The sequence below is a fragment of the Triticum dicoccoides genome, chromosome 7A (genome assembly GCF_002162155.2).
Source record: "Triticum dicoccoides isolate Atlit2015 ecotype Zavitan chromosome 7A, WEW_v2.0, whole genome shotgun sequence".
Classification (NCBI taxonomy): domain Eukaryota; kingdom Viridiplantae; phylum Streptophyta; class Magnoliopsida; order Poales; family Poaceae; genus Triticum; species Triticum dicoccoides.
Window position 1 is genome coordinate 377,712,140 of NC_041392.1, and position 22,550 is coordinate 377,734,689.

At 50.0% G+C, this 22,550-nt stretch overlaps 1 protein-coding gene across 2 annotated transcripts in view; it reads left to right on the forward strand.

The window, feature by feature from the left end:
* Positions 1-18,895: 18,895 nt before the first annotated feature.
* The window catches only part of LOC119329268 (translation initiation factor IF-2, chloroplastic-like), a 33,188-nt gene continuing 29,533 nt past the window's right edge, over positions 18,896-22,550 (forward strand). The window contains exons 1-9 of one of the 2 annotated variants that reach the window (XM_037602283.1): positions 18,896-19,208; positions 19,518-20,902; positions 20,976-21,008; positions 21,139-21,252; positions 21,333-21,482; positions 21,572-21,670; positions 21,762-21,824; positions 21,902-22,057; positions 22,221-22,286. In XM_037602283.1, coding sequence (XP_037458180.1) covers positions 19,556-20,902; positions 20,976-21,008; positions 21,139-21,252; positions 21,333-21,482; positions 21,572-21,670; positions 21,762-21,824; positions 21,902-22,057; positions 22,221-22,286 — 2,028 coding nt within the window. In that variant the 5' untranslated portion in view covers positions 18,896-19,208; positions 19,518-19,555. Of the gene's footprint in view, positions 19,209-19,517; positions 20,903-20,975; positions 21,009-21,138; positions 21,253-21,332; positions 21,483-21,571; positions 21,671-21,761; positions 21,825-21,901; positions 22,058-22,220; positions 22,287-22,550 lie in introns of those variants that run through there. The other variant, XM_037602284.1, reaches the window with a different exon arrangement.

Genomic DNA, 22,550 nt, shown 5'->3' on the forward strand with positions numbered 1-22,550 from the left:
GGTCATCACGGTCCCATGTGAAGAAAGGGATGCGGTGTGCTCCCTTGAGCGCGCCTTCCAAGCCGCGGCAATCGACAACCCTGGCGGCAGAAGTGAAGGCCCTCCGGAGACCATCCCCAAGAAGATGGCATCGCATCAGGAGCCTCATTAGGACCGGTGCCCGCTCCAGGGGCGCCTCCCTCCACCGCATAGGAAAGCGCGCCCGACACCCTCCTCAGGCAAGGCTCGGGGGCTCTCTTCTGGAGGGCCTCAGACCTTGTCAATCTCATGAGGGAGGCGCTTGGGCACCACATGGAAGCATTCTTCATGGCACATCTTCCTCAGGAGAGCATGGGGCAAGGAATGCCCACCACCCAGGAGTTCATCACCAAGACCACCCAAGAGCTACAAGACGCAAGAGCCATGCGTGGCGACAGCCGCTCACAGAGTGTGGCTCACCACCCAGGCGAGGGTGCTAAGATGCGCGCCTGCGTCGACATCCCAGGGCTCAACAGGGCCGCATCTTAGGAACGCTTCTGGCCATCATGCGCGGGCCGCTGTGAGGGTCCACCACACAGCTTCTTTCGCATGCCCTTCGGCTTGCCGAGCGTGGCGTTGGCCCATCAGCGCAGTGTGCGGCAAGTCATAGCGGCTCAGGAGGCCAGTTTCCACGCCGTTCTGGAGGAGATGGTGACGGCCTTCAGGGAACCTCCTGAGCTCCCAGAGCCTCCCGGGGCTCAGGGTCCCGGTGGCTCATGAGGAGTCATTCCTTCAACGTGTGGCTTCAGCTGCACCAGCTCTACTTCATCTACAGACCCAGGTGACATCTTCCAAGTTCATTTAAGCTGGGAGCGCCCCTCGGGCTGCACTATTCCCAGACCACGTGGGTCCGTCCCTGTGGCATGTATCCCTTCTGCTTATGTTTCTAAGCTTACCTCGGTGGGGGCGCCCCTCGGGCTGCATCATCCCCACGCCGCTTGGGCCAGACCCAATGGCATGTACCTTCCTGCATTTATCCCAGACAATCTGCTCTTCATGCTTAACCTTCCAGCTGCTATCACCTGTTTGATCACCGCCCGCCACGGGTCCGTTCGCCCCATGCAATTTGCTTGCACGTTAAAAGGGGGGCTCCTGAGCATCGTGACTCAGGAGCTCTTACTAGCTCTCCAGCCCTCACCCCCTGGCCTTGACCACGCCATCGCGACCTGGCATACCAGCGGCGGCTGAGCTCGCTCGAGGGCCGGGACCTGAGGACGTAGAGTGCTTGCATCTAACCGCCTTGCAGGGACATACAGTCACCAAGACTCAAGACTAGGCGCAACCCGCCTTGAGGTAGGGCCTCGTGAGTCCCGCGCTGGCTCAGAGTGCCCAGATACACCTCGCAGCCCTGCCGTGCAAGCCACATGTAAGGGCGGGGTTGTACACGCCCCGGGGGCTCCTCCCGAAGGGGCCCCCCACCCCACGCCCAAGTGGAAGCTCCATGCTCCACACTGGTTGTGACACTGCCGAGGAGCGGCTATGCCCGTGCACAAGCGGAAGCACTATGGTCCGCGCTGGTGATAAACAACTAAGGGCGACCCCACGGTCGTACCAACCTCACGGAGCCCAGAGCTCAGCGCCCAGCCTCACCACGACGCCTCCCCTTGGGAGAGTCGCGCGAGGGGGCTGGGCATGGGGGCTGCGCTCGGGTCACGCCTAAGCGCACGCCACCCAACCAGGTCCCCCGGACCTGGGCGTCGCGCGCCCCTCCCGAGGCCTCGGCGAGGGCAGGTATGGAAATTGTTTGAACGTCAAGGGGAACTCCTGAGCATCGTGACTCAGGAGCCTAACTGGTCACGTAGCCCCTCACTCCTTGGTCCGTCCTGGTCTCCGGTCGGCCCAACGGCGGTTGAGGCATGCGCGGGGCCGGGCTCTGCCGATGTAGAACATCAATCTATCCTCGCGAACTCTCCCTATATGTTGTTCGCACGTCAAGGGGGACTCCTGAGCATCGCGACTCAGGAGCCTAACTGGTCACGTAGCCCCTCACTCCTTGGACCGTCCTGGTCTCCGATCGGCCCAATGGCGGTTGAGGTATGCGTGGGGCCGGGCTCTGCCGACGCAGAACAAGGCAAATAAGGAAGGAAAACGCAGAATCTCAAAGCAAAAATTACAAGCATACTGTTCTCACAATATCAAATGAAAAGTCTAAACGCCTTCACGAGGCCTGATGTATGTCGCAGGAATGAAACAAGGAGAATAGCCGCAGGTCACCCCTGGATGTCGCCGTCGCCTACGGAAGGAGCTCCCGTGTGGGCGACGATGTCCTCACCTTCGCCACCAGCCGCAGGATCCGCGGCATCACCAGACAGAGGATCGGAGACAAAGCCGCGGAACTTCCCCAGCAAAGCCTCCACTTGACCTTGAATGGCTACTGCGGCGGTTTCGTAGAGATCTTCAGCCACAGGCTCCAGCAGCTCATCAAGCTAGGCGTTGGGGTCGCGCAGGTGCAGATGGCTGAGGACATGGGTAAGTGCGGCTAAAGATAGAACGTGAGCTTCCGCCTCCGCCATGGGACCGAGGCCCTCGACGACCTCCTCAAGCGCCTTCACTACGAGAGGAAGCAGCTGGGCGGGGCCGTCCTCGTCAGTATCCAGCTGCTTCTCCAGGCCATGCTCGTAGAGCGTCCTCAGCGCCTTTCGAGATCTCTTCTCGAGATCGGCAAAGGCCACACGGTCTTCGGCCAGGACCCACGCCTTGGTGTTGAGATCGGCCTCCTTCGACCCCATCTTCTGCTCCAGCTCCTCCAACCGGTTGCGCTCGGCAACCTGCCTCTTCCCTAGCTCCGCCAGCTCAGCATCATGGTTCTTGATGGCTTCCTCCCGGGCCTTCATCTCCTTCTCCTCTGCTTCGCGGCGGCGTGCCTCTTCGGCGTGCTTATCGCGCAGGCTCTGCAACTCGCCCTCTAGTGCTTGGTAGCGGCCACGGGCGGCCTTGGCTTCTTTCAGCGCCACCTCACGATCGGCTGCAGCACCGACGACTCCTTGCTTCTATCTCTCAGAAGCCATAACAGCCTGGCCCAGCGCCGCGCATACTACCAGGTCAGAATGAAGCCAGCCGGAGGCCAACTCCAGACGCCCGGCCACCAGGCGTGGGTCAGCACTCAGGAGATCCGCCTACAGTTGGGTCATCTCAGAAAGGGCACGCTCCAAGACGGCAGCAGGAGCAGAAGAACCAGGGAGTGGAGGCGCAGCAGTAGGAGGAAGCGACATCATCACCAGGGCTTGGGAGACCGCGGGTTCCAGAGCAACTGGGACCTCATCAGTCACGCCAAGGACCGGCACCTCCGGAGCTAGCGGGGCCATGGGAGCTGACTCCATGCGGCGGAGCTCCTCTTGGCCCCGCGAAGACGACCGGGCTGGGGAGGCATGGGCGATGTTGCCTCCTTGCTCTGCGGAGGGAGGCACAGCTGCCTTACCTCCTTCCTCTTCTTCGCCGAAGATGTCAGCCTGATCAACCAAAGGCGAGCGTCAGAAAAAAACAAGCACCCGCACGGACCGAGCGAAGTTCAAAACACCTACCGGTCCACCGCAAGGTACTCCACCTTTCTCTTCTGAAGCTTGAGGCCCGACAGCATCGGGACCCGAGGAGCAGGCGCTCGGGCTCCGGTGGCGCCATGCGGTGCGGAGGCGGAACCGGATCCAGCCCCAGGAGATGTTGGGGTGGAGGCGGCACCACGGTCCACCAGCGACGACCTACCCTTCATCGGGACGAGGGGTTGCTCCTTCCATCCTTGGTAGGCGTCGGCTTCGGTATCATCAGGAAGGGCGCCGAGAATCTCGGCCTTGCTCGGAGGGGAGGTCTCCTCCACCTCTTCCGGGGTCTCCTCAGAGTCTTCCTCCTCCCCCTCTCCACGGGACTCGCCAGAACACACCTCCACCGGCTTCTGCGCTGAAGGAGCTCCCGAAAGCACCGGCGGCACCAGCCCGCTTGCATCAAAAGTTGGCCTGGAGGCGATGAATTCCTCCCGGTCCCTGCATTGGAACAGGGGAGTGAAGGCACTAGGTGGGTACTCCTGGTTGTCTCCAACTATGAGGCGTAGGACGGCGTCCAGTTCGTCGTCAGGCAGGTCCCCCGGCCTCAGGTGGGACTTGTTTTCCCCTCCTTCAAGCTGCCAGAAGGGACGCACGCGTGCCTAGAGTGGGGTGACCCGCAGCATCAAGAACTCCCTAAGGAGCATCGCTCCCGTTATTTCGGCCGCCCTCGCATTGCCCGGCTTCAGGTCAGTCATCATCTGCTCCAACACTGACGATGCCCGCTTGTCGACAAGCTCCACCCTGGGCCACTCCTTGCCTTGTCGGGGCGCCTTAGTTGGCAACGCCAGGCGCAGATGGGCGAGCTTGGCGTCCACCATGACCCACTTGGATCGAATGTTATCGGCCCTCTTCCCGGTGCTCGAGATTGAGTTGGCCTTGCCAGATGCAACGAAGTTGGCGCATCCAGAGATGTGACCCTCGCTGACATGACGGAAGAAGAAGTGGCGTAGGAGCGCCACAGAGGGCATCACGCCCAGGTACGCCTCACAGTAGTAAGCAAAGATGGACAGGAGGAGGACAGAGTTGGGGTGGAGATGCAACGCCTGCAGCCCATAGTGGTCGAGAACTTCATAGAAGAAATCAGAGAAGGGAGGAACCAACCCGACGGCAACGCTGCTTGAAAAGAAGGGGAAGAGGGTGCTCCCCTCAGGCTCCGGCTCATCGGAGGCAAGCCGGAGCTCCGTCCTCCCCCACTCGTTGCTCTCTCCCGCCGTCAGCACGCGCACGGAGGCAAGGCTCTTCTCCGTGACAGTGGGCGCCTCAAGAGTGGGCTCGTACCCAGCCGGGGACGAGGAAGTCTTGACCTTGCGCGGCGCCATGGGTGGAAGATGCAGAGCGAGGCCGGAGCAGATCTATAGGTAGCGGCGGCGAAAAGCAAGAAAGGGGATCTAGAGCGAGGCGAGGAAGAAGCAATGAGGGCAAGTGTCGCCCGCGCCAGCCTTTTGTCAGGTCAAGCAGTTGCCGAAACAATGTGGGGAAGCAGAGACGCCCACGTCCAATCAACCGCCACGCATCAACTGAGGCCGCAGGCTTTTGGGGCCCGCGGTGCTCCAAAATTGACCCTTGGCTTCGCCGCGAAGCCAAGCCCGAGCGCACCTTGGGAATGGGGGCTACCGTCAGCATTCTGGGAACGGGGGTCCCCAGACTTGCCTGCCCGCGGCCCACGGCGTGGCTGAGCCAGCAGGCCTACAACCCATCTTCACTAACAAAGCGCCCAAGACCCTCGCAAGGGGCCAAGCCTCGCGAGGCGGATGACGCAAGACCTCCTCTGGAGTGGCTTAGCTAGGCAGGCTCACGAGGAGCGGAGATATCAAGGCGAGGCGAACCTCATGAGGCTCTCGTGACGTGAGCCATGACGATCGACACCAGGCGGGCGCCAGCGCGCACAGCGTCCTTGTTTCCTCTTTGGTGCAAAGGGGGCAAGCGCAGCCGTGGAGCACCGAGGCCTCAGGCAAAGGTTGCCATTTCGGTGCAACGAGACCAAGACCATGGACTGCAAGACGAAGGTCATCGTGGAGCCCAGAACAGCGTCACCACCAGAACTTTGTGCAGGCGAAGACTACTTTTGTCAGGATAGCTTGTACTAGTTGTCCCCCTTCAAAATTAGCCCACCATTGTTGGCTCCCTTCCCGCTCGATATTTGGGAAGAGGACCAAGGCCACTATAAATAGGACTAGCCACCACCTTAGAGAGGGAGAGAGACCACCCCCTCCCCCCACACACACACAAGATCACCGAGCTCAAGAACACCTCAACCTCAGGAGGCCACTCTTCCCTTGTATGGTTCATCATCAGCCGAAGAGGCAATCCACCACCACCACACTGGAGTAGGGTATTACACCACAACGGTGGCCCGAACCAGTATAAACCCCGTGTCCTTCTATGTTGTGAGTTCGTCGAGTTCGTCCGCAAGATCTTAGCGAGCTAGAGCGTGGATCGGTTGGAGGGAAAGACTTCGCGCGCACCCTAGTGTTCGAACCTTAAGGGTTTGCCGGACCCCACATCTCGACAAAGCCTTAACGGCTGATCTGGAGAAGGCCTTACAAGAGGCGAGAGGAGCACGGTCGGAATGCAGAGCGGCCCATGAGGAGGTTCGACATGCGAGGGGGATAGCGGCTGGAAAGCCCTTTCTGCTGCAAACTAGGTTCGGCGACCCGAACTATACCCAACTCAACTAAGTATGGAGTTCTCCGGACGAGTTCTTGGACTTGCCGAAGAGTTCTGCCGATGCGGTGCAGTATTACCAAGCGCGGGATGGATATGCAACGGAGAAGCTTTCTTGGTCGCATTTTGGCGCGTCAAAGCGTCCTTTGTTGCTTAATGAACAGATGTCCCAATGGGCCGAACTTCATAGGATGTCCGGCGGGCTGCCATGAAGGACGTCGTAGTCCGGTTGTGGCCAACCGAGCCTGTTCCGAATAGCTATTTCGGTTTAGTGCAAAGGCTTGTTGACGCGATGCCGCGTATCAACGTTGTGAAGCGGTCAGCGTGCATTGAGGGTGCACAGATGGCTTTTGCCCGAGTCAAGGCGTTCTGGGGGAAGATGAAGGCCATCGATGTTGCGACGAAGGTCCACCCAAAGGCAAGGACCGTCCGAAACCGGAGCATTATTTTGAAGACATCCTAGAGGCCACCCGCTTTGTAGAGGGTAAGTTCTCAAAAGACATAATGTTCGAGTGAGGTGTATGAAAATTGTAAAAAACAATTTTATAGTTAATCTATTTATGTTTTGCTTGAAAGCTTGAATTCCTCCTGTGCTGACATTTTGATATAATCTGAAAGTTTTCCAGTCGTCGGCTTCAGCCCCCTCATAGGAAGTACGGGGGTGTTCGGAAAAGCATTTAATCACTCTTTATCCAATGTCTTGGTCCATGAAGGAGGTGATAATGCGGCGAACCAGGCAATCGGACTATAAGGCGTTAACACTTTCACTTAGCCATAGGAGTTTTATGGTGGAGCTACGACATAGCCCCTGGTATGTATGTGGCATATGGTGCCTTACATATTTGACCTGAAAAAGATCCCTCGTGTGACACGGAGAATCGCTAAAGATTCCAATAAGTCGTCAAGTGGTTGGCCAGCTCACGCCGCATCATGACAGTCAGTTTTCGGCTTTCTCTACTGAGGTGCTCGTCCGGTTTAGACCAGGGCACAATCGCAATAGTTCTCCCTTTACTACCCTAGCCGATAGAGCAGAACGTAGGGTAGCAAGCACAGGAGCCGGGCAACCCAACTATTGACCCAAGACAATGATTTGGAGCTGATGCATATAAGGCCAAACTTGCGACGCCGAAGTATGCTATAGAGTTGTTCAGACTTTTGCTGGCAACTCATTTGTTCCCACACCAAGCCCCTGGCAAGTTAGGCCAAGGTACTTTTGTGAAATAACCATAGGAGCCATATTTGTCGGGAAAACCATACGGATGACTTGCTCGGATATTGTTTACTGGTAAATGAGCGATATGACGATGATTACTTATGATATATGTATATAAAAGCCATCCCCCCGGCTATTTGACATGCTCGGGGTTGGAGGCGGAGGAACATGCATAGTACAGGCTCGAAAAATAGAGAGTGCGGTCTACAAAAAGTTATTTTGGACCTCCTATCACACGTCTGCACTGCCAGTCCTCGGTGGGGGGAATCCTTGATGGACATAGCCCCTTAGGTGAGTGTACGGATCCGGACTCCGATAGAGCTGGTTTCCGATTTTTATCCTGTTCGTCACCTGTTTTTTAAAGGATATCGAAAGAGAAAATAAAAAAAGAAAGTAAATAATTATATATAGAAAAAAGTTATTGGAGTGCTTGCAGGCTTGTCCGTATTGTGCTTCCGTCGATGCCCATGGTATCTTGAGTGTGTAACGATGTACGCGCGGTACAAACTTTGTAGGTGTACGAAGTGGGTGGCAGAAGTCGGGTTGCTATTGCCATTCTACGGGTAGTGGATCCTCGGGTGGAGACTCCTTCAGACCCTCAGTTTTTCATTGGTGAACCTTTCAGTCATCCTGTCGCTTGGCAGCTTCCTTCCCCTGTGTTCGGCATTGAGCTTGCCAACCTATTTAAAGACCCAACAGTTTCTGTTGGTATAATTAGCTGGTTTATCGGGGTGGCCATGAATCTGGCAGGGTCGGTACAAAATCTTGTCCAAGTTGGATGGTTCATCTCGGTTCGCCTTGGATGGCTTCTTCCGCTGACCGGGCTTGGGGTTGCTGAATCCGGCGTTGACCATTGTGTTGCCTGATCTTTCATTGTCAGTGTGACTGTTGTTTTTGCTTCCCCGTGGCTTACCGTTGGTGTCTCGGATTTCGGAGGTGCCCTGGTTGCTTGTGCCACTGCTTCTACGAGTGAGCCAGATGTCTTCTCCCGTGCAAAAGCGAGTCATCAGAGCAATGAGAGTTGTCATGGATTTAGGTCCTTCTTGGCCGAGGTGGCGTGCGAGCCATTCGCCCCGGACGCTGTGTCTAAAAGCCGCGAGGGATTCCGCGTCCGGACAGTCGGTGATTTGGTTCTTTTTGACTAAGAACCGGGTCCAAAGCTCCCTGGCTGATTCGCCGGGCTGTTGGACAATGTGACTTAGGTCATCGGCATCCGGTGGCCGGACATGTGTTCCTCGGAAGTTATCGAGGAAGGCCTCTTCCAAGTCCTTCCAGCTGCCTGTGGAATTTTGAGGTAGGCTATTTAACCAGTACCGAGCTGGTCCTTTTAGTTTTAGTAGGAGGTATTTAATGGCGTGGAGGTCGTCTCCACGGGCCATATGGATGTGGAGGATGAAATCTTCTATCCATACTACGGGATCGGTTGTCCCGTCGTATGATTCAGTGTTGACGGGTTTGAATCCTTCGGGGAATTCATGATCCATTACTTCATCAGTGAAGCAAAGAGGGTGTGCGGCGCCTCTATGTTGGGCCACACTGCGGCGTAACTCCGAAGGAGTCCTATTGCAGTTTTCGGCCTGGTCGCGGCGAGGTGTGACACGCCCGAATAGGTAGCCATCGTCGCGTGTCGAAGCATGTTTTCGTGATCTGTACATCGGTCATGCGCTTCCTGCTCTATTGTCCCAGTCCCTCTACAGATTGTCTGGGTAATCGTGGCCTGCATTGTTCTTGCCTTTACGGCGAGGTGGGGCGGTCTGGTGTTCGGCTTGAATTGCCTCTTTATCCGGACAGAGTTGCCGTTGACCTGCCACATTGTGTGACGATGGTATGGGCTCCAACGCCCCGTCATCGGAGTGGTAGAGCGATCAGTGCTTTGGGTAGCTTTTGGCTGGGCCCCTAAGGTCGTATTCTTCGGCGACCAGGACTTCCGTCCATCTGTCATTGAGTAGGTCTTGGTCAGCTTGAAGCTGCTGCTGCTTCTTTTTCAGGCTCCTTGCCATAGCTATCAGTCTGCGCTTGAAGTGCTCCTGTTCGAGGGGCTCTTCGGGTATGATGAAGACTTTGTCGCCGAGCCTTACTTCATCTTCGGAGAGCGGAAGGTAATTGTCGTCCTCCGAACCGTCTCTGGGCAGGGCCTGTTCGTCGGGGCTAGCTTAGCCCGTTTTTCCTGTTCCTCCTGCTCGAATGTTGCTCCCATAGGGTCTTCATTGCTTTCGGCGCCGTCTGGAGTACTATTTTCTCTAGTGCCATTGTTGTTGCGGTGTGACTTGGGGCGCCAGAACTTAGATTGTGACTCAGAAGTTTTGACTTGATCTCCCTTGTCTTTGCCGCGAGGCTTTTAAGTGTATCGATCATGTACACGTCATGTGAAGGGGTGGCCGTCTTGCGCCTGATGGCTAGCGGGTCTTGGCCTTGCTCCTTATCTGCATCGTCGTCTGTACCGTCAATGTCTGCGGAGCCAGGAGTGGGCAGGTCGGTTAAGTCCTCGACAGTGGCTATGAAGTGGGTGGCGGGTGGGAAACAAAATTCTCCATCGTCAGCCCCTAGTTCGAACCGGACATAGTACGGCTGTGAGTCTCCCGTGAATGACAAGTTCTTTAAAGAGTTTAGCACATCGCCCGAAGGTGAGTGCTGAAAAACGTCTGCGGCACTGAATTTGAAGATCAATAACCGATCTAGCTCGGTGTCCGCAAGCGTATATGGTCCGAAATTTATAGCCGGAGACGAATCCGAAGTTCCATTGACGCCGAGATCGCGAGGTGTCGAGTCCGTGTGCGGCTCCAACTCCGTGAACTGTATGGCCTTGGATGGCACAATCTGCTCTGGTTCGAAGGCCGTTGCAGCAAAAGGGACCATCTCCTGGATGTGATCCGATGACAGATTTAAGTCATGTTCCTCGGAGCGAGAGGGAGCGATCGCTACGATCTCAAATCCATTGAAGATCAAGTCTCCACAGATATCCACAACGTAGTTCAAGTTTCCAAATCTGACCTGGTGGCCAGGGGCGTAGCTATCGATCTACTCCAGATGGCCGAGCGAGTTGGCCCGTAGTATGAAGCCGCCGAACACGAAGATCTGTCCGGGGAGGAAGGTTTCTCCTTAGATAGCATCTCTATAGACGATTGAAGGAGCCATGAACCTTTAGTGGATGGCACAGTGGAACTCTCAATGAAAGCACCAATGTCGGTGCCAAAACCGGCGTACCCTTACCCCCAAGAAAACTTTGTCGAAAAAGGTTGGATCTCGGGTAGGGGGCCCGAACTGTGCGTCTAGGATCGATGGTAACAAGAGACAGGGGACACAATGTTTACCCAGGTTCGGGCCCTCTCTATGGAGGTAATATCCTACGTCTTGCTTGATTGATATTGATGAATATGGGTGTTACAAGAGTTGATCTACCACGAGATCAAGATGGCTAAACCCTAGAAGCCTAGCCTATATGACTATGGTGATGAATATATCCTTTCCGGACTATCCCCTCCGGTTTATATAGACACTGAGGGGATCTAGGGTTTACATAGAGTCGGTTACATAAGAAGGAATCTTCATAGTCGGTTGCCAAGCTTGCCTTCCGCGCCAAGGAGAGTCCAATCTGGACCCAGGTACGGTCTTCGGCCTTCATGTCTTCACAGCCCAACAGTCTAGCCCAATAGATAACAGGCCGGACGCCCGAGGACCCCTTAGTCCAGGACTCCCTCACCGGGTTAAGCTTACACAAAGGGTTCAAACCCCCTAAACTGCAGTCTTCATAATTGCTATTGATAAGCGTGGTTGCCATATCAAGGATGGCCTCTTCAGTCAGACGTAGAGAGCTATGGCGTAAGGGATCATCAGTTCCTCCGGTGTATGAATACATCAAGCCGAGTTGGCGGCTTAAAGGTATAATCCGCCATGCGACCTAGCAGCAGATTAAGTCGACTCCGGTTAAGCCATTTCCTTGCAAGGCTTGAACTCTTCTGATTGTAGGGACAAGTTTCTTGCGTTCGGCAGGGGTAAATTTATCAGGGAGTTGGTATTTGGCGTCGAGACGCTCAGCACGATAACCTGACATCGGATTTTCATCAGACGGCGATATATCTTTACAGTAGAACCATGTTTGGTTCCAGTCTTTGGGATGGCTTGGCAAGACTACTTCAGGGAAGATGGCATCTCGTCTGCGTTGAATTGAAATCTCGCCAAGTTCCAAGTTGGGACCATTGGTATACTCGTTCTGGCGGTTCAAGTAGAAGTATTCCCTGGAGAGCTCAACACTAGGTTCTTCTTGAAGGTATACCTCACAAAAAACTTGGAAGTTACAGATGTTTGATACGGAATTGGGTCCGATATCTTGTGGATGGAGTTTGAAAAAGTGCAGAACATCCCTAAAGAATTTCGAGCCGGACGGCGAGAAGCCCCGGGTCATATGATCAGTGAAGACAATAATTTCACCGTCCTTTGGCTGAGGTCTCTCTTCAGCCGGGTCAGGAGCACGATAAATGCATGACACTTTTCTCTGGTAAATACCCAACAGTGACAAAATCCTTCAAAGTGCTCTCGGTGACTGTGGAAGGAACCCAGTTACAAGTTGTCATCGTCTTCGGCGGCATGGTGAAAGGACAATCTAAAAGGAGATAATTTGCCGGCTCAAGTCAGTTGGTGGGATTGCAAGTTAACAATTACAATACATGTTTATAATGGTGGCTTAAGCAAGGGCTAATGATATATGAAGTAAAGATAAGTCGGCAGAGTAAGCCACCATAACTAAGATATTCAAGAGTTGCCGAAAGCAAATTTTGCTAAATATTGGGACAAACCGATTTTGTAGATTGAGGTTACAAATTTGGATCTACCACTGTTCAGAAAAAAGGAAATAAATTTGTGACAGTGGAAAAACAAAGGTGCCTTAGAGGAGATCTGTCGCGGTGGGGATATATTCTGGTGTTAAAACAAGTGCTAAAATTACTACCGTGCAAGTTTCCTATGGTTTTTTGGATCTAAGCTATGGATCTAAACAAAGAGAAAGAAGGACGGTGACGAACACTGACGAGCACTGATGAACATCGACAAAACATAATGACATATCTGTGAAGTAGGAAGGAAGGCTTACTGATGTTGTTAGAACAGCGGAGTGGCGCCGTAGTTTTTTGGTCTACTCAAGGCGATGCAACGGCCGGAGTTGAGGTTGAGGACGGAGGTCGACGGCGGCGAGGTTCGTGCGGGACGATGCGTTGCAAGGAGGAAGAAAGGAGAAGGAGAAGAATGGAAAGATGACCTTATGGTCCTATTTATAAGGAGACAGGGAAACAGGCAGGCGCGAAAGACGAGGAGGCCAAATGATGGTTATCCAGCTAATTGGATGCCTCGATTTTTGGAAAGACATTAAGATAAAGATCCGTTAAAGATGACGTCATGGCGGGTTTCTGAAATTCTTGGAGATGACATCATGGGGGGTTACAAGGTTTTTGCAGCGGCTATGGAGGGATTTTTCTAAGTCTTGAAGATTGACATGAACAAGTTCAAATCAACTTGGGCCCTAATGTTGGGGATATAACTATTAGGTGTGACCTGCCCAGGAGGGGCCGGGTCATCCCTATGACGATCCATCTCAATGAAGCCCAAGATCATATGGCGGTTCATAGATAGGCTTGGTAGAGGGCCCAGACCCGAAGGCGGCTTAAGGCCCATGATTGTAAACCGCCATGTATGTAAACTTGTATTGTAAGGCATATGAGGAAGGTCACCGAGACGGATACGTTGTATAAACCGGCCGGGACTCTGACGGCCACAAGGCGTCAACCCGTGTATGTAAGGGGATGACCTAGCTGCGGCTTAGGACAGGAAACAACAGATCAAGAGCCGGGTCAAGCGTATTTGCTCCCTGCTCATCGAAACCCTAGCAATACCATCTACAAACTGTACTAGGCTTTTACCTTCATCGTAAGGGGCCGAACCAGTATAAACTTCTCGTGTCCTTTGTCCTGATTAACCCCTATAAGCTAACCTCATCGCGATGGCTCCACGACTAAGTCCTCACACTAGGACATCTGCCGTGACAACTCCACGACAATAGTGATTGGGCGAGGACTGGGTGTCCTTAGCTCAAGGGGAATAAGGTGAAGACGTGGTCTTCTGAGTTCAATCTCAGCCTCCCTGACCAGACGTACAGTTGTCACAACAACTGGAACTGGTCTACCAAATCCTTGTCTTCACCAAGCTACTAGTTCTATTTTCCCACCTCCTTTACATTTTAGTTTGTCTTCGTGAAGTCATTGCTTGTTTGTCCGATCTGTTTGACTTCACTATGCGAAGACTATTACCTGTTTGGCTTCATACTGTCTTCCATTCCGATCTGTACTACCTAGCTACTATTAGTCTTCGTGCTTTCATTATATTGCTTACTTGACTATGGTCTGTCTAGAGTAGTTTATCTTCCGCTGCATATCATATAGTTTCATTTGATTGTCTGTCTTCAAAGACCTTGTGTTTTGATCATAAAAATTGCCTATTCACCCCCTCTAGTCGATAACTAGCACTTTTAACTTGAGGCAACTATTTGGTTGGATGGAGATCCTGCAACACTAAAGCTAGAAAATTCAGCACTTTCCCATGCCCATAAGCTGCAATTAGTAGTTTCTGTGTAATTTGCTATACACAAAAAACAACTGAGCATTACGTTTTTCATTGTAACAGATATGTCATTGGGAAAGTTGTGGTTGTGCAGCCATGCCAAATTTTTCATTATAAATTTGTTGATTTATGCAAATTTAACATTAAAATTTGTTGTTTATATATATATTTACACAAATTCTTGTTACTTTTATTGTCAAAATGGACGGGCGCGGCAACGCGCGCTGTCTTGATCTAGTGTATCTTATGTTCCCACTTGTCTGATGATTTGTGCTTCTTTCCCTTATGCTCACCCGCTCTTTCTGTCGTTCATTTGAAAATCCACCTCCAATTCATAAAGATAGGGCCCACCACTATGGTTTTCCCAATATTACAATGCTTCTCCAGGGTCAATGTCTTCGGACCTAAGCACACACGGGGTTCTAGATTGAGGTAGTAGTCAGGTCTGACTCAAATGCATATATTGCTAAAAGAGGAGTGAAGTCACCTGGGTCTGTATGGAGGGATCACATGCCCTTGTGATGGGTCCAGTTGGAGCTACGTGGAAGGTGAGCTTGTGGAGTTGTCTGTAGGATGCTTCCCATTGCCCTTTCAATCTCCTCGTCCGAGAAGGCTGCTGTCAGCCTTCCGTTCATCACTAGCGACACTAGTGCTTCAATATTTTAAAAACTAATGTCTCTGTTCATCAACCCTCTAAGATAAATAATGTGGTATAGAATTCACTAGCCATCTTCCACATGTCTTTCTTAGTGGTGCACCAAGTGTCATCGTCCGTTAGTAGGGCACATACAATATTCTTGTGCTTCCTATGAGATACCCGGTTTCGGAAGTAACGGGTGTTCCTATCACCAGCGTCGAGCCACTCCAACCGCGGTCACTACCTACACATAACCTCCTCTCTCTCATATATCTCATGCAACTTCTTTTCCATGTCATGGGCCTCCCATGAGGACCCATATTGGAGTGCACTTTCCATCGCTTCACATTGTTGGTCACGTAGGCATTTGATCTCCTTGTGCACATAGCCAAAGACCATGTGCCCCACATCTACATATCATGCAAGACCTGGCAAAGCCTCTCCCATAGAGTTGTTAGCCCATGGTCACCAACCCCGTCTGCCCCCAAACCGAATTCACATGGTCTCATATTCCTTGTGTCGCGCCCACATCTTCTCAAAGAAAAACCTCTTCGGTCAAGCCTCCTCGGTCGATCTGGTTCCACCTGAGCTCGAATGATCAATGCCTCATGACTAGACTCCTCCGTAACCACAAGCTCAATGATGTGTCCAGATATAGCTGCAAAAAACGTCATTGCATGCGACCAAGAATTGTTGCTATTATCATGATATGAATTTTGCAGGTACACTAATTAATATCAAAATTTACCAAGAACTTCTTTATAGAAGAGTATTCTTGTGTCATGTGTGACTTGTAAGTACTTGAAACTAGAGACCATTTATTCATGCATTGACATTTTGCTCAAATCTGTTGCACATGTATTTGGCCCACATGGAATCCTACTCACATGGGAATTCAGGATGAAAGTCATCACTTAAAAGCACTTTTGCATGTGCCTTTTGCACTAGAGATCACCATTCTGGTTCCCGGGCCATATGGACAACAAGGAATGACTTTATTTCCAAAGGCAGGGTCCCTAACGGTGGCGGCGGTGAAGGGATTCACGATGGCCGCTGGGGTGTGGCTTCCGTCGACATAGCAAATAAATGGAGGGAAGGCTCGTTTGTCCGTTTTTTCGTGCGAGGGGGGCTCGCTCCCTGTTTTTTTGCTACGTGGTCGTCGTCTGGTTTTCTGGTATGCAAGGGATCATTACGTGCAAGGGAAGCCTCGTTCCTCTGATTTTTTTCGTGTGAGGGGCCTCTGTCTTTTCTTTTTTCTGCTATGTGCGAGGGGATCATTACGTGGGAGGTGGAAGGAGGACGGTAAAAAACAAGACCAAGGTGGGAGGTGGGATGAAAAAACCGGAACGAAGACTACCAACTGCTCCATTAAGAGTAGAGATATACTTGTATCTTACATTCTTAAGAAGTTGATCCCCACTACTACCAATTCTCTCAACATGCACATTGTCCACATCATCATGGTGCCACATCAGCATTCAATGCAACCACGTCATCTCTCTTTTTCCCCATTGGTTCTTGCCCATGTTGCACATCGTTTAATTCTTGTTGAGTTCCCGACCCGCCTTCCTATGCGTGGGCTAGGCTATGCAAAGCCACTGCTCAAACCATTAATTAATACCTTTAATCATTCAACTAATCCCCTACTCCCCAAACTCTCGAGGCGCTTTTTAGTTTCTATCTTCTTTTGTTGTTCCTTCTCTCTCCCCCCGCTGCACTTGCAAGTGCCCATCTCTGTAACCCACTCACTACCATATGCACGACCTTGCCGTCAGACAGACTCACAAGTGCTGGGAGTCGGACATGCCGAGAAACCAAAGTGATGGATCATGTGATATCGATTTCGTTGAGGGATGCATGCTGAGAACCCGAGGTCGATAGCCAGCAGGAGTGCCTACATGCCTCTGATTCTGAGGTGAGCACTTGACCATGACGAAATACAACATGTTGTCGTCCTGAGGTTAGGGAACCTAGAGATCAGACGTTGCATGTTGTGTGAGGCCGGTGGAGTCCGTCTAGACATGAGTATATGCACACATCACTGATTGCACGGAACCTGAAACTTGTAGAGTGCCTCAAGAGTTCGGGGAGAAGGGGATTTAGTTGAAGGATTAAAAGCATTAATTCCCCGCAAAAAGTGTTCATTAATGATTTGATCGGGCCTACGACATGTGTGGCATGCACTGATTAGGCATGCACGATAATAGGTGCGGTGACTCATCACCAATTTACCCTAGCGTTTCGTTTGACTTCGCCTCTTCATTCCCTAAAATACCGTCGTCTCTTCATTGCAGCAAATGGACCTGATGATATTCTCACCGTTGACTCTTCCTCTTTGTATTCTTTTCTTCCCAACGTTGAGTCTTCTTCCTCTTATCTCTCCTCATTCCAGAACTATCTCAGTTTAATCGTCTGTTCTTCCAAATTCAATCTGATTTCCTCTTTTTTCCATACCTATCTAATTTCGTTATTTGTGGGTTTGCAGGCACAATGATCTGATTGTACATCGCCATTCAACGGTGTTTGGCTGGCCCCCGATGAATCGTTAATGGCTATATGGATTGTGGATCAGAATTTTAACTGTGTGCCATCAACCCATAATCTTTGGCTTCGTTCTTTGGATTCACATGGGATTCTGGGTCTCTCTCTCTCTCTCGCTCGCTCGCTCATCAACTTGCTCAACCAAACCGAAGCTCTCATGTGGCACTCTCAAAGACCAGCCATGTTGTCGCCAGCCGAATTGCCAATAGAGGAGAATTGATCTTGGCGAGTAACATGTGTTTGAGGTAATGAGTTTATTATGGTCATTCAAAGAAGTTCAGTTTGCCTTCAGCACTAGACAAAATATATTCTATAGAGTAATTTGATTTGGGTGTGTTCTGGTGCTAAAACTTAAACCCATTAAAATTCACGAGATGCCAGATTGAGTGACGACTTCTATTTGGTCACTATAAGAAACCTTCAGTTTGCCTTTAGCACTAGACAAAATATACTCTATTTTTTGTTGAAGCAGGAAGTGCAATATACCAAGACACTTATTTGGTTTATCGAGGTTATAACTTGATCTGTGGACCAATCCATGAAGTCGTAAATCAATGTCTTCTCTTTAGCTTTCATCCTTAGAGGCTAATAATATACTACAATCTTGAAAGAATATTTCCCTGTGTATGGTGCCGATGTTTGCCCGTTGATAAATTCATAGTGATTATTGAACTGTTGCCATGGCTATTATTGATGACAACAGATATATAAATCTTGATAATCTGAAAAATAAAGAAGCTATTCAGCCACAAATTACATTAGGTAAGGACCAACTTTCCTTAGTATTATTTCCTTTAGGCCTCCTTTGGTTTGGAGGAATTTTGTAGGATTTTCATAGGATAGGATTTCTATAGGAAAAATTCCTTCAGAGCTCTTTGGTTTGTAGGAATGAAATCCTATTCCTATGAAGGAATTCTTCCTATCCTCCACATTTCATAGGAAAATAAATATTAGCCTAGACTCAATGGAAAAAATCCTATGATGTGAATCAAAGGGCATCTCAATTTCTATTCCTATGCATAGGATTTGAGATGCATGTCATCTCATTTCCTATGACTTTTCTATTCCTATGATTTTTCAATTCTATGAACCAAAGGAGGCCTTAATATTTTCGTTGGTACTGGTAGGTGCCATTAAAAATCTTTGTTATGTTTGACACCACTTCACTTATTTACAAGGTCATGTAGAGTATGCTTTTGCATAAAAGCTCAATAGACACATTTTATTTCGTACAATTAGTCATACCCTTCTTCACTTGCAATATGTGAAGTCTCACTATTTCCAAACAAGACATGTTCAAATTTCCTTTAGTCCGTATAGCCCCCATGCATGGTCAATTGTTATAATTCTATTTGCTTTTAATTAATTGTTTCCTTTATTTATTTTGGATTACTACTATTGAACAGTTGAGCATCATGGTTGTATCAAATTTTATTTAAACTTGGCGTGTTCAAAATTCTCGCAACAACACACGGGGTGTCATCTAGTTTAGGAAGTGAGGGAGTACAACTGATTTTATATCACCCAAAAAAGAAAAACTGGTTTTATATAAGAGCGAAAACCTCAATGACACTCGCATGGAAGGGACGACGATCCCTTTGAGTGGCTCTCCGAAGTGCCCCCTTATCACTCTTGCATTTGTTTTCCCCATTTTATTCTGACATCGGCTGCTTAACTTCGACCGTCCGATCCTTATCACTCCTGCACACGCACCCTCCGCTCCTTCCCACTCGCCACGCCGCCGTATCGCCCCGCGCCGCGTCGCCGTCGTCGTTCGCCGGCCATTCGACTCGCTCCCTCGCCCACGCTGCCACCTCTCCACCCTTAGACCGCCTCCTTCGAGGCCTGCTCGCGTCGCTCCCCCGCCCACCGACGCACGGCCACTGTCAGTGTTCGCGCCGGCTTCTCGTTACGGCCAGCCATTCCGTCTGCTCCGTGCCCTTGTGGTTGTTCGCCAACTTGCAGGATTGCGGCGGAAAACCCTCGTTTATTCGTAAGCTTGGTTTCACTTCTCACTATTTTTTTATGTGCTGTCTTCTGTGTCCCAGAGAAATAAAATCCATTTTTGTAGGTTCCAAGTTCCAACCAGTCCGTATAGGCATGTCAATTGTCAGATTTCAGCTTAAATTGTTGCACCCTTACATTCTTCTAAAATTTGAACTGATAAAGTTCTACTGGAATTTAGATATATCGAGCCAACATGCAAGTACATAGGTGTTTTTCTCGTTTGATTACCTAGCTCGCTTTCGGTTATTGTTTCCCAAAAATTTGTGCGCACTCAAAATTAATCTTGCTTCCTCAGCTTTATGAGTGCGAGGCAGTGTTTTTAAGAGCACTGTCATGGCGTCTCCTGCTTCTGTTACCAACCTGGGGAGCAACGGAAGGCCTGGCCCACTGCCGACAGCGGCAGTGAGGAGAGGGCACTTGGTTTCAAGGATCAGTTTCACGGGTTTTGACGGTGTCCGGAGGTGGCCATGTGCACCTGGAAGACTATGTAGATGTATGGTCATAACTAACTTGATCGATGAGAAGGGAGCTCAGTTCTCATCAAGAGTAAGTGTGAACGTTAAAGCTGATGATGACAGTGATCTTCTTTCAAAGCCCCCGCAGAGGCCAGTCCGGCTGAATGGGCCACCAGCAAGCATGGATACAGCAACAACATCAGCACCTGCCAGGAAGCCAGCAGGCGTAACATTGCAAGACCGAGAGAAGGTCCGAGAGTCATTGGATGAGGTGTTGGAGAAGGCAGAGAAACTTGAGGCCTCGAGCTCCAGAAATGTGGATGGTGAGAACCATGCATTGAGACAGAATGATGTGGCAAAGCCTAATAGTTCAGTGCCAATAGTGGTGGAGGAAGGCTCGAATTCCAAAAGGACAAAAACACTAAAGAGTGTATGGAGAAAGGGGAACCCTGTGCCCACTGTACATAAGGTGATTAGAGACCGTCCACGCACTGAAACTAGGGATCAGTCCATATCTGCTGCTGAACCTTCAGTATCATCTCCATCAAAACTAGCACCTCACCTACAAACAAGACCTTCTGTAGCACCACCACCTCGTCGCCCTGTCAAAGCTGACACATCAAAGGAGAAAAAAGGACCCATCCTGATCGACAAATTTGCTTCCAAGAGACCAATGGTTGATCCAGCTGTAGCTGAGGCACTGGTAGACCCTGTCAAGCCAGTACGCGGTCCACCAGCCAAAGCGAAGGATAATCGTCATAAAAAAATTATTACACCAGCTGGTCCCCGCCGACGTATGTCAAATGATGATCGATCAGTTGATGACGACGCTCCAGTGCGCAAGGGAAGGAGGTGGAGCAAGGCAAAACGTAGGGCTGCCAGGCTTGAGGCTTTAGAAGCTGAAGAGCCTGTTAGGGTTGAGATCCTTGAAGTTGGTGAAGAAGGTATGGATATTGACGAACTAGCATATCAACTGGCAGTTGGCGAATCAGAAATTCTGCGCTTTTTATCAGTGAGAGGAGCAATGCTTGACAATGTTCAGACTCTTGATAAAGATTTGGTTAAGATGGTTTGCATGGAATATGAAGTTGAAGTACTGGAAAGTGTTCCGGTGAGAGTGGAAGAGATGGCAAAGAAGAATGAGTTCCTTGATGAGGAGGATTTGGATAAACTGGAAGTAAGGCCTCCCATTGTAACTATCATGGGTCATGTTGATCATGGGAAGGTACCACGTGTTATATAAATTTTAAGACTTAATTATTCTGACCACTGTTTGACATTTCTACTTCTGTTTGCAGACTACCCTTTTGGATTATATACGCAAGAGCAAGGTAAATTGGTAATAGCTTATCCTTGGCATGTCCTTTGTCTGTGACATGGGGTAGACATGTTATTGTTGGCATTCATACACGGTAACAACCATTTACAAAGAATTGTATGTCTAACCAAAGTGACATACAGGTGGTGGCATCTGAAGCTGGTGGAATAACACAAGGAATTGGAGCATATCAGGTTCTTGTGCCAGTTGATGGAAACCCTCAGGCTTGTGTTTTTCTTGATACTCCAGGGCATGAGGTATAGCAATATATATTATTTTCGTATATTTTTCTCACTTTCGCATGTCATATTACTCTTCCTAATCATTGACACAACAGGCGTTTGGTGCAATGAGAGCTCGAGGAGCAAAGGTAACTGATATCTGTATCATTGTTGTGTCTGCGGATGATGGCGTTCAGCCACAAACAAATGAGGCAATTGCGCATGCAAAGGCAGCCAGAGTCCCTGTTGTAATAGCTATAAATAAGGTCTATTTTCTAGCCACTCTCTTTCTTACTTGCAACAAGTCAATTTATTTTCCCCTTTCTCATATTTCAGTCACCTCATATGCAAGCAGGTGGACAAGGAGGGAGCTAATCCAGAACGAGTCATGCAAGAGCTTTCCCAGATAGGGCTTATGCCAGAGATGTGGGGTGGTGACACCCCGATGGTTCAGGTTGTTTATTGGCACACTCTGGAAAAAGGAAGTTCCTTACCGTAGCCACTTATTACCTATCTTGAGCTGATTTAGTTGTGATATCTGTCAGATAAGTGCTCTTAAGGGAGAGAATGTTGATGAGCTATTAGAGACTGTCATGCTTGTTGCTGAGGTATACTTTTGGTTAGACTTTCTTTTTTGCTTTTTGTTGTAGTTCCCTTTTGACTTGCTTTTGTTGCGAACTTGAAGTTGCTAGAATTAAAAGCCAATCCTCATAGAAATGCAAAGGGTACGGTTATTGAAGCATGTCTTGACAAGGCTAAAGGACCTCTTGCCACCCTAGTCGTACAGAATGGAACCTTGAATAAGGGCGATATTCTTGTTTGTGGTGAAGCTTTTGGAAAGGTTTGTTTCTTTATTTCCTACTTGCTGCACATGATTTCATTCAGTATATGGACTGGACTAGCCTTGCATTTGAAAAACAGAAGCTAGCACATATAATTGACATTAGCTAGCACATGTAATTGTGGGCCAATTGCTGTATAACATGGCACGGGTATTATGGCAGATCCGTGCAATGTATGATGATCGTGGAAGCCTTGTAGACCAAGCAGCGCCATCCAACGCCGTGCAGGTTTTTCCTCTTTCCTATTTCCGCCATTCATTTTCCTGTGATTCCTTTTTAGTCCATTTTATAATTCTGTCATATTTGTGACAAAGGATTCTATTACATTCAATTTTATTTCCCCGAAATCTAGTAATATCGTGTGATATTCTGTATCTTTCATGGAGAGCTAACTTTTTATTAGATCAAAATATATATGTAACTTGAATGGTGATGCTAGGCATTGGCCAGGCGACTGAATCGGTCGACCGGCCGCCTAGGAAGCCATCTGAC